This window comes from Scomber scombrus, chromosome 19 (genome assembly GCF_963691925.1).
Source record: "Scomber scombrus chromosome 19, fScoSco1.1, whole genome shotgun sequence".
NCBI lineage: Eukaryota > Metazoa > Chordata > Actinopteri > Scombriformes > Scombridae > Scomber > Scomber scombrus.
In genome coordinates this window covers 30,125-41,970 of record NC_084988.1, presented here as the reverse complement: position 1 = coordinate 41,970, position 11,846 = coordinate 30,125, and the positions used below count along the sequence as shown (strand labels likewise).

The following is an 11,846-nucleotide window of genomic DNA, read 5'->3' as shown; positions in this document are numbered from 1 at the left end:
ACCCCCCCACCCTAACCCCCCCACCCTAACCCTAACCCCCCCACCCTAACCAGTTCAGAAATGTTTGAATCAAACTATTAAAAAAACTAAAGTTCATATTTCAGCTGTGAAACAAAGAAAGTTCAACTAGTTCATTACTGATGAACATATACTGTTTCTATAGCAACTAAACTAACTATCAGCTGATCAATAACTGTTTCATTGTGTTTCTATAGCAACTAAACTAACTATCAGCTGATCAATAACTGTTTCATTGTGTTTCTATAGCAACTAAACTAACTATCAGCTGATCAATAACTGTTTCATTGTGTTTCTATAGCAACTAAACTAACTATCAGCTGATCAATAACTGTTTCATTGTGTTTCTATAGCAACTAAACTAACTATCAGCTGATCAATAACTGTTTCATTGTGTTTCTATAGCAACTAAACTAACTATCAGCTGATCAATAACAGACTTCCAGACGTCTGAGAAGTGGAAATAAAGAAAATGTCATTAAGACTTTTTAATGTGAAGCAACTAAAGAAAGATGCTGCTGGGTTTTAAACAGCAGCAGCTATATGCAGGAGGAGGTGCAGGAGGTGGAGGTGCAGGTAGTGGAGGTGCAGGAGGAGGTGCAGGTAGAGGAGGTGCAGGGTTGAGTGGAGGTGCAGGTAGTGGAGGTGCAGGTAGAGGAGGTGCAGGAGGAGGTGCAGGTAGAGGAGGTGCAGGAGGAGGTGCAGGTAGAGGAGGTGTGTGGGGAAGTGTATTAGTGCTGTTGAACAGAACGGCTGTGAAACAATCAGTTAATAAAGTTTTATTGATCTGACGACCACATTACAACTGTGTCTGTCCTTACAGAGTGACATCATCAGTGACATCATCAGTGACATCATCAGTGACATCATCAGTGACATCATCAGAGTGACATCACCAGAGTGACATCACCAGAGTGACATCACCAGAGGAGGACTCAGACGATGGAGTCTCGGCTGAGCTCCTGCTGGTTCTGCCTGTGGGTTCTGGTCCTGGTCCTGGTCCTGGTCGGAGGCGTCTCGCCGAAGTACATCGTCCAACGCACCGAAGTCAGCTTCAATGCCGCCATCAGAGCCTGCTCACCGGGCGTCCTCGCCACGCTCAGAACCGACCGGGACCTCACCGAAGTCACCGAAGTCCTCCAGCAGATCTCCTCTAAACCCTCTCTGGACCCGAACAAGTTCACCTTCTGGGTCGGACTGAAGAAGAACAAGACGGAGTGCGTGGTCCCCCAGCTGCAGCTCCGGGGGTTCCGGTGGTTGCCGGACGGCAGCGAGGAGGCGGCGCGGATCCACTGGACAGTGGAACCAGAGGAGACCTGCACCTCCAGCCTCTGTGCCGCCCTGACCCGGTCCGACAGTGACAGCTGGGGTCTGATCTCCATCAGCTGCTTCACCCGGATCCAGTTCATCTGCAAGACACAAAAGACTAAATCAGAACCACCAACCACAACAGAACCACCAACCACAACAGAACCACCAACTACAACAGAACCACCAACCACAACAGAACCACCAACTACAACAGAACCACCAACTACAACAGAACCACCAACCACACCAGAACCACTAACTAAACCAGAACCACCAACCACACCAGAACCACTAACTAAACCAGAACCACCAACCACACCAGAACCACCAACCACACCTGGAGCGCGCCCGGAGTCGGGTTTGTGTCTCCGCCCGTCGGTCCCCAGCACTCGCTCCGTCATCCTGGACTCCACCAACAGCAGCCGGATCTGGCTGGAGTGCTGGACCGGGGACAAGCTGGAGCTGAATTGCGGCGGCGACCCGGCCGTGTGGCGCCTGCCCAACGACTCCCCCGCCAACCTCAGCGCCGTGTGTCTGCCGTGTGGCGCCGGCTTCCAGAAGAACGCCACCGGGGACTGCGTGGACATGGATGAGTGCGGCGGGAACCAACGGGACCAGGACTCGGCGTGCAGGGAGGCGGCGGCGGGCGGCCTGGACCCGTCCATCCTGATCCCCGTGCTGGTTGCCGTGGCGGCGCTGGTGGTACTGATGGTGGTTGTCGCGGTGACGGTGAAATGCTGCCTGATGAGACGGAAGAGACGCGCAGAGAAGATGGAGATGGACAGCAGGACAGCCAATGAGAAGACAGCAACATGAGGCTGAGCTGGGATTGGTCAACCTCCACTGTGTGGCAGTGACATCATCAGTGACATCATCAGTGACATCACTGTGTTTTAAATCCAAAATGAAAAAAGAAGTTTTTACAAAGTTTTTAAAGATTTTTCACTTTTTTAATGTTTTATAATTTAAATCCTTGCACCTGATTGGCTGATTGAGCTCAAACATCACAGTTAATAATAATTGTTTATGAGCTTTAAATATTAAACTGGTCTTAACTGAAGAGTTTCTATTATTTAGTTTCTTTGTTGTTTTTAATGACCTGAAAATAAAACAACATTTAAAAAGTAATTCATTCATTTTAATAGTTTGAAATATTTAAGACAAAAGACAGAAAATATAAAAGAATTGAAATATAAAGGTAATAAATGTAAATGAGGGTATTTTTCAGAGGTTGATTGACAGGTGGAGCGAAGGGGGCGGAGCTCTGATGTCACATCAGGAAACTTTTGTTTTCTTAATAAATAAAGTTTTGTTTTTTTAAATGAAGTTTCACAGATTTTCTTTTTGTTAATCAGACAGGAAACAGGAAGCAGTCATTGTGTTTACAGGCTGGTTTCCTGTTTCAGACAGGAAATGACCCCCCCCCCCCCACCCTCCTCGACTCATGGGACAGCTGTGATGATGGTCATGTGATCAACAAAATGTCTTCAGTACAGGAAGTGATGCATAAACACCCCCTATCTATACTGTAGTACAGTTAGAGGTACTTGTACTTTACTGTAGTACAGTTAGAGGTACTAGTACTTTACTGTAGTACTGTTAGAGGTACTAGTACTTTACTGTAGTACTGTTAGAGGTACTTTACTTTACTGTAGTACAGTTAGAGGTACTAGTACTTTACTGTAGTACTGTTAGAGGTACTAGTACTTTACTGTAGTACTGTTAGAGGTACTTTACTTTACTGTAGTACAGTTAGAGGTACTTGTACTTTACTGTAGTACAGTTAGAGGTACTAGTACTATACTGTAGTACAGTTAGAGGTACTAGTACTTTACTGTAGTACAGTTAGAGGTACTAGTACTTTACTGTAGTACAGTTAGAGGTACTAGTACTTTACTGTAGTACAGTTAGAGGTACTAGTACTTTACTGTAGTACTGTTAGAGGTACTAGTACTTTACCGTAGTACAGTTAGAGGTACTAGTACTTTACCGTAGTACAGTTAGAGGTACTAGTACTTTACTGTAGTACTGTTAGAGGTACTAGTACTTTACTGTAGTACAGTTAGAGGTACTAGTACTTTACTGTAGTACAGTTAGAGGTACTAGTACTTTACTGTAGTACAGTTAGAGGTACTAGTACTTTACTGTAGTACAGTGTGAGGTACTTGTACTTTACTGTAGTACAGTTAGAGGTACTAGTACTTTACTGTAGTACTGTTAGAGGTACTAGTACTTTACTGTAGTACTGTGTTTATCATCCTCAGGATTCTACAGACTACAGTTATAGAAGCTGATCCATTGATGAAAAGGTCACATGACCCCCCCCCCCCCCCCCACCCTTCACTGACCTTTGACCCTCTCTCCACATGAAGCACAGGTTTGGTTTTAACTAGAGATGATCATGTGTCTATCATCATCACTGATCTCCATCTTTAATGATCTAATCTTTTTACTGATCGTGTTTATAAAGCTTCAGCTGATGTTAACAATCAGTCAGAACATTTACACCCTGCTGAACATATGAGTGTAAAAGGCCAAGAGATTGTGAATGGAGCTGTATGATAGACCGCTATGACATCATAGCCCCAGGGAATTCTGGGAGTTTTTGTGCATGTGCGTCCATGATAATGTTTCATATCAGCATTATTCATGTAGGCTAATCTTTACGGTCTGAGGAGATTTAAAGTCAGACGATGTTACAAAGTCTCAGAATCTCTTTTATAGAAGTATAGAAATGATTATTAGTGAGTATAGTTTATATTTTGTGGTGTTTTCATTGCTAGTTTGACTCATTTATAGTCAGTAGCAGCATGTGACCAGCAGAGGGCAGTGTGAGGTGGACTGAACGTGTCTAACATGCAGTAATATAACTAGTGTTTAATGTTCATATGAAGGTTAGAGGACCAGTTTATTTAATATGTTAATATCATTTACTGAAGTCTGATTTTTGTTTTATTTCCCTTTTCAGAACCAAATAATCACAAGTTCAGTCCTCTACTCTCTACTGTAGAGATGAACAGCTCTGTGCTTTGCTCCAGTTTAACTGAATAAAACAAAGACTGAGATGTCTGGATTCACACATTTAACACATATAATCTATATAGTAAGAGATCTGTGAGAAAAGCAGCTTTCCATTGATGAGAGCATTAATGTTAAGTTAGTGTTGACAGTGTGCTAACGTCGTCTGGGCGGATACGTCGGGTCGCAGCACGCTCTGCTATGAAATGACTCCTGTTTTTATAATCAGCAACAATATAAAACTATTTGAGAATTCACCAACCTCATATTTACTGTATAATGAAGTTTGGCTGATTTGATTGATGGCTGATCTATCGAGGCGTCCTTAGTGATACAGCTCCTAACCGCTACCCTGGAAAAGACATCTGATATCTGTAAAATCATTTACTGGTCCACTACTGGTCCACTACTGGTCCACTACTGGTCCACTACTGGTCCACTACTGGTCCACTACTGGTCCACTACTGCTTCTGTTCAGGTCCAGAAAAGATGGAGCCAAGCAACAAGTTATGTGAAATGATCATGTAGTGACTCTTTTGTTCATTTATAAAATAACCAAACACAGCTCGAACTATCAATATAAATCTACCACTGTCCTCTGCACATCAGCGGCTGTAAAATAAGAACTAACACACATCTATGGCAGCATATATTCAACATGGTGCATAAGAGACGTTTCACTGGTTGCAATGATTCAGAGCAGGCAGGCGTGTCCTAACTACTCCCCTCAGGGCCGTGTGGCTGCAGGTTTTTGTTCCAACCATTCAAGAGCACATGATTCGACCAATCAGCTGCCTGAAGACTGAGATCAGCTGATTTAAATGAGTCAAATCTGGTGTGTTCCTGCTTGGTTGGACTGAAAGCCTGCAGCCACACGGCCCTGTGTGGAGTAGTTAGGACTCCTCTGGTTTACAGGTTAATCAGATCAACATGTGAATGAATCAGATTAAATGTATGCAAGTGTAAAAGTGAATCTAATGAAATCACAACTTGCTTTTTTATCTTTTAAACAACTTACATCATTCTCAAGCATGATGGCATTGTTGGGCTCTCTGAAGGATGCCACCAGGAGCATAAGGACACATGCAGCCTGGTCTGAAGTCGGTGGCTCGTAATTGTTCAGGACTTCCTGGATCCCAGGACGACGGCTGTGTTCCTGGCAGAAACAAATGACTGTACTGCCTTTGTTGTTCAGGGCCTCTTGCAACTTATTGAGGATGTAGACATCTGTCAGCAGACCAGAGTGGGAGTAAAGGCCTCTTTGTGAGAAGAGAAAAGTCCTTTCCTCCTTCATGTCTACAATGGCTGGTTCAGGAACACTGTTAAGGTGCCGGTACCCCTCCATCAGAAGGTCAGCTCTCTCTGCCCCGTCCATCCCTTCCTCTGAGTAGATGTTGCATAGTTGCCTTTTCATTTCATCCAAGGTTGCCTCGGTAGGAAGAGAGTGACAGCCGTCTCCAATAATGTCACCTTTTTTTCTGACATCAGCAAAAATGTTCGTATAGTCTCTTACAATGCTCCGGCCGATGCTCTGACACATTGCTCTGGTTGGGTTGGGATCATCTTCTAACATTTGGTCCACCGCTACCTTCACCACATCTCTTCTGCCCCCTGGTGATGGTCTTGTTGGATCTGCCACTGACCCGGTAGTTTGTATGCCATAGTCAGCCAGGCAGTGTGGGTGGCGAGAAAGAAGAGTGTGTGTTTTGGGATCTTGATGATGAAGGACATGGAGTACTTGAGCTGGGTGGAGAGGCAACAGCATAGTCTATGTCAAGCACTGAAAGTCCTAGAAATGAAAGAGCAAAAAAGATGAATAGATATAGAGAGGGCTAAAGGTAGATAGAGTATTCTTATAGCTAATGCTCAGATGAAGATAAACTACTGGTATTTGAACTTGTTGTCATGTGTTTGTTCAATGTTCCCGTAGCAGTGTCAAAATATGGATTCACCTTCATTCTTAATGCCATTCAGCAGTTTTCTGAGGTATTGCTCCAGATCCTTTTCTTGTACCAAAGCAAGTCTGCCCTGCTCTTCAAACCTTTCCTCCAAGGATGTCAGGGCTTCAACAGAAAGGCCTGGTACGAATGATAAGACTGCTTCCTTTAGGTGTTGATGATTCATTATCTGAAAGATCAGAGTGTGACCAAAGTGCCTTTAACAACACTGCCATCACTTCTCCTCCTCCAGGACTTTGAGGTCCTTGATCAGTGGTTCACGTCCTGCTCCTTACAGAGGAGATAAAGTTGTGTGGCTAAATGTCAGTCAGGGTCGAGTAAACAGCAACACTTTTGAAACTCTTTTTAAATCTTCCTCTTTATGTCTGTGCTCAGAGCTCCTCTATTATAGAGCTTGAGTAGATCGCCTGCATTCACTTCATCAATAATGTTTCTTATAGTACCTTCAACTTCTCACTCAGAATGCTAAGCTAATGAGAAGGTCATGGGCATGTAGGGTCCTTGCTGGTAACAATAGCTTAGCTTGTTATTTTAAGTATAGAAGTGTAAGGTTTTGTAAATAGAGGGTTTCATCCACAGCAAATGGTATTTCTGGTTCATGTTATCCATTCATGACAGACTAGACTCAGGCTGATTCAAAGTGGCGGCTCGCGGACACGCCTCAGATCAGCAGATCGATAATCAATTAATCAATAAATCAGTTCATCTGCGTTTGATCTATTTTATATCAAAGAGAAAAGAAACAGTTTGAGTTGAAAAGTCAAAGACAATGAGATCAAAGAAAGGAAATAAAGAGTGAATCAAATAAAACATGTCTTGGTTTTTATATATTTATTAATGTTTCTGCTTTTCTTTTAAATACCTGCTTATATAATATATATATAATATCTATAATTATTATAATAACATTATAAACAGCTGATCTGATCAATCATTTAAACAAAGTGAGAAATGTTTACATGACTCCATGTTGTGTTTGATGTCTCTAGTCTTTTAAAAAGTGTAAAAATACATCATTGTATAGGATGGTAGAGGATGTATAGGATAGTATAGGATGGTATAGGATGGTAGAGGATGGTATAGGATGGTAGAGGATGGTATAGGATGGTATAGGATGGTATAGGATGTATAGGATGGTATAGGATGGTAGAGGATGGTATAGGGTGGTAGGATGGTAGGATGGTAGAGGATGTATAGGATGGTAGAGGATGGTATAGGATGGTATAGGATGGTAGAGGATGGTATAGGATGGTAGAGGATGGTATAGGATGGTATAGGATGGTATAGGATGTATAGGATAGTATAGGATGTATAGGATGTATAGGATGTATAGGATGGTATAGGATGGTATAGGATGGTAGAGGATGGTATAGGATGGTAGAGGATGGTAGAGGATGGTAGAGGATGTATAGGATGGTAGAGGATGGTAGAGGATGTATAGGATGGTATAGGATGGTATAGGATGGTATAGGATGGTATAGGATGGTAGAGGATGTATAGGATGGTATAGGATGGTAGAGGATGTATAGGATGGTAGAGGATGGTAGAGGATGGTAGAGGATGGTAGAGGATGGTAGAGGATGGTATAGGATGGTAGAGGATGTATAGGATGGTAGAGGATGGTAGAGGATGGTATAGGATGGTATAGGATGGTATAGGATGGTATAGGATGGTATAGGATGGTAGAGGATGGTATAGGATGGTAGGATGGTAGAGGATGTATAGGATGGTAGAGGATGGTATAGGATGGTATAGGATGGTAGAGGATAGTATAGGATGGTAGAGGATGGTAGAGGATGGTATAGGATGGTATAGGATGTATAGAATGGTATAGGATGGTAGAGGATGGTATAGGATGGTAGAGGATGGTATAGGATGGTATAGGATGGTAGAGGATGGTAGTGGATGGTATAGGATGGTATAGGATGTATAGGATGGTAGAGGATGGTAGAGGATGGTATAGGATGGTAGAGGATGGTAGTGGATGGTATAGGATGGTATAGGATGTATAGGATGGTAGAGGATGGTAGAGGATGGTATAGGATGGTAGAGGATGGTATAGGATGGTATAGGATGGTATAGGATGTATAGAATGGTATAGGATGGTATAGGATGGTATAGGATGGTATAGGATGGTATAGGATGTATAGGATGGTATAGGATGGTATAGGATGGTATAGGATGTATAGGATAGTATAGGATGTATAGGATGTATAGGATGTATAGGATGGTATAGGATGGTATAGGATGGTAGAGGATGGTATAGGATGGTAGAGGATGGTAGAGGATGGTATAGGATGGTAGAGGATGGTATAGGATGGTAGAGGATGGTAGAGGATGGTATAGGATGTATAGGATGGTATAGGATGGTATAGGATGGTATAGGATGTATAGGATGGTATAGGATGTATAGGATGGTATAGGATGTATAGGATGGTAGGATGGTATAGGATGGTATAGGATGGTAGGATGGTATAGGATGGTAGGATGGTATAGGATGGTATAGGATGTATAGGATGGTATAGGATGTATAGGATGGTATAGGATGGTATAGGATGGTAGAGGATGGTATAGGATGTATAGGATGGTATAGGATGTATAGGATGGTAGGATGGTATAGGATGGTATAGGATGGTAGAGGATGGTATAGGATAGTACAGGATGTATAGGATGGTAGGATGGTATAGGATGGTAGAGGATGGTATAGGATGTATAGGATGGTAGAGGATGGTATAGGATGTATAGGATGGTACAGGATGTATAGGATGGTAGAGGATGTATAGGATGGTAGGATGGTAGGATGGTATAGGATGGTATAGGATGTATAGGATGGTATAGGGTGGTATAGGATGGTAGGATGGGTTAGGATGTATAGGATGGTATAGGATGGTAGAGGATGGTATAGGATGGTAGGATGGTATAGGATGGTATAGGATGTATAGGATGGTACAGGATGTATAGGATGGTAGAGGATGGTAGAGGATGGTATAGGATGGTATAGGATGGTATAGGATGGTATAGGATGGTATAGGATGTATAGGATGTATAGGATGGTATAGGATGGTATAGGATGGTATAGGATGTATAGGATGTATAGGATGGTAGAGGATGGTATAGGATGGTATAGGATGTATAGGATGGTATAGGATGGTATAGGATGGTATAGGATGTATAGGATAGTATAGGATGTATAGGATGTATAGGATGTATAGGATGGTATAGGATGGTATAGGATGGTAGAGGATGGTATAGGATGGTAGAGGATGGTAGAGGATGGTATAGGATGGTAGAGGATGGTATAGGATGGTAGAGGATGGTAGAGGATGGTATAGGATGTATAGGATGGTATAGGATGGTATAGGATGGTATAGGATGTATAGGATGGTATAGGATGTATAGGATGGTAGGATGGTATAGGATGGTAGAGGATGGTATAGGGTGGTATAGGATGGTATAGGATGTATAGGATGGTATAGGATGTATAGGATGGTATAGGATGTATAGGATGGTATAGGATGGTAGAGGATGGTATAGGATGTATAGGATGGTATAGGATGTATAGGATGGTAGGATGGTATAGGATGGTAGAGGATGGTAGAGGATGGTATAGGATGGTATAGGATGGTATAGGATGGTAGAGGATGGTATAGGATGGTATAGGATAGTATAGGATGGTATAGGATGGTATAGGATGGTATAGGATAGTATAGGATGGTATAGGATGGTATAGGATGGTATAGGATGGTAGAGGATGGTAGGATGGTAGAGGATGGTAGGATGCGTATAGGATGGTATAGGATGGTATAGGATGGTATAGGATGTATAGGATGTATAGGATGGTACAGGATGTATAGGATGGTAGAGGATGGTAGGATGGTATAGGATGGTAGGATGGTATAGGATGGTATAGGATGGTATAGGATAGTATAGGATGGTAGAGGATGGTATAGGATGGTAGAGGATGGTAGAGGATGGTAGGATGGTATAGGATGGTATAGGATGGTAGAGGGATGGTATAGGATGGTATAGGATGGTACAGGATGTATAGGATGGTAGAGGATGGTATAGGATGGTAGAGGATGGTAGAGGATGGTAGGATGGTATAGGATGGTATAGGATGGTATAGGATGGTAGAGGATGGTATAGGATGGTATAGGATGGTATAGGATGGTATAGGATGGTATAGGATGGTATAGGATGGTAGAGGATGGTATAGGATGGTATAGGATGGTATAGGATGGTAGAGGATGGTATAGGATGGTATAGGATGGTATAGGATGGTATAGGATGGTATAGGATGGTAGAGGATGGTATAGGATGGTATAGGATGGTATAGGATGGTATAGGATGGTAGAGGATGGTATAGGATGGTATAGGATGGTATAGGATAGTATAGGATGTATAGGATGTATAGGATGGTATAGGATGGTATAGGATGGTATAGATGTATAGGATGGTATAGGATGATATAGGATGGTATAGGATAGTATAGGATGTATAGGATGGTATAGGATGGTATAGGATGGTAGAGGATGGTATAGGATGGTATAGGATGGTATAGGATGGTATAGGATGGTATAGGATGGTATAGGATAGTATAGGATGGTATAGGATGTATAGGATGGTATAGGATGGTATAGGATGGTATAGGATGTATAGGATGGTATAGGATGGTATAGGATGGTATAGGATAGTATAGGATGGTATAGGATGTATAGGATGGTATAGGATGGTATAGGATGGTATAGGATGGTATAGGATGGTATAGGATGGTATAGGATGTATAGGATGGTATAGGATAGTATAGGATGGTAGAGGATGGTAGAGGATGGTAGAGGATGGTAGAGGATGGTAGAGGATGTATAGGATAGTATAGGATGGTATAGGATGGTATAGGATGGTATAGGATGGTAGAGGATGGTAGGATGGTAGAGGATGGTAGGATGGTATAGGATGGTATAGGATGGTATAGGATGGTATAGGATGGTAGAGGATGGTATAGGATGGTATAGGATGGTAGAGGATGGTATAGGATGGTATAGGATGGTAGAGGATGGTATAGGATGGTATAGGATGGTATAGGATGGTAGAGGATGGTATAGGATGGTATAGGATGGTAGAGGATGGTAGAGGATGGTATAGGATGTATAGGATAGTATAGGATGGTATAGGATGGTAGAGGATGGTATAGGATGTATAGGATAGTATAGGATGGTATAGCATGGATAGGATGGTAGAGGATGGTATAGGATGGTATAGGATGGTATAGGATGGTATAGGATGGTATAGGATGGTAGAGGATGGTAGAGGATGTATAGGATGGTAGAGGATGAAGGATGGTATAGGATGTATAGGATGGTATAGGATGGTAGAGGATGGTAGGATGGTATAGGATGGTATAGGATGGTAGAGGATGTTAGGATGGTATAGGATGGTATAGGATGGTAGAGGATGGTATAGGATGTATAGGATGGTAGAGGATGGTATAGGGTGGTAGAGGATCGTATAGGATGGTATAGGATGGTAGAGGATGGTAGGATG

At 42.5% G+C, this 11,846-nt stretch overlaps 1 protein-coding gene across 1 annotated transcript in view; it reads left to right on the top strand.

Moving 5' to 3' along the window:
• Nucleotides 1-2,645, top strand: part of clec14a (C-type lectin domain containing 14A) — a 3,211-nt gene extending 566 nt beyond the window's left edge. Inside the window, exon 2 of the mRNA XM_062440503.1 lies at nt 842-2,645. Coding sequence (XP_062296487.1) covers nt 961-2,145 — 1,185 coding nt within the window. The 5' untranslated portion in view covers nt 842-960 and the 3' untranslated portion in view covers nt 2,146-2,645. The remainder of the gene's footprint in view (nt 1-841) is intronic.
• The last annotated feature ends 9,201 nt before the right edge of the window (nt 2,646-11,846 follow it).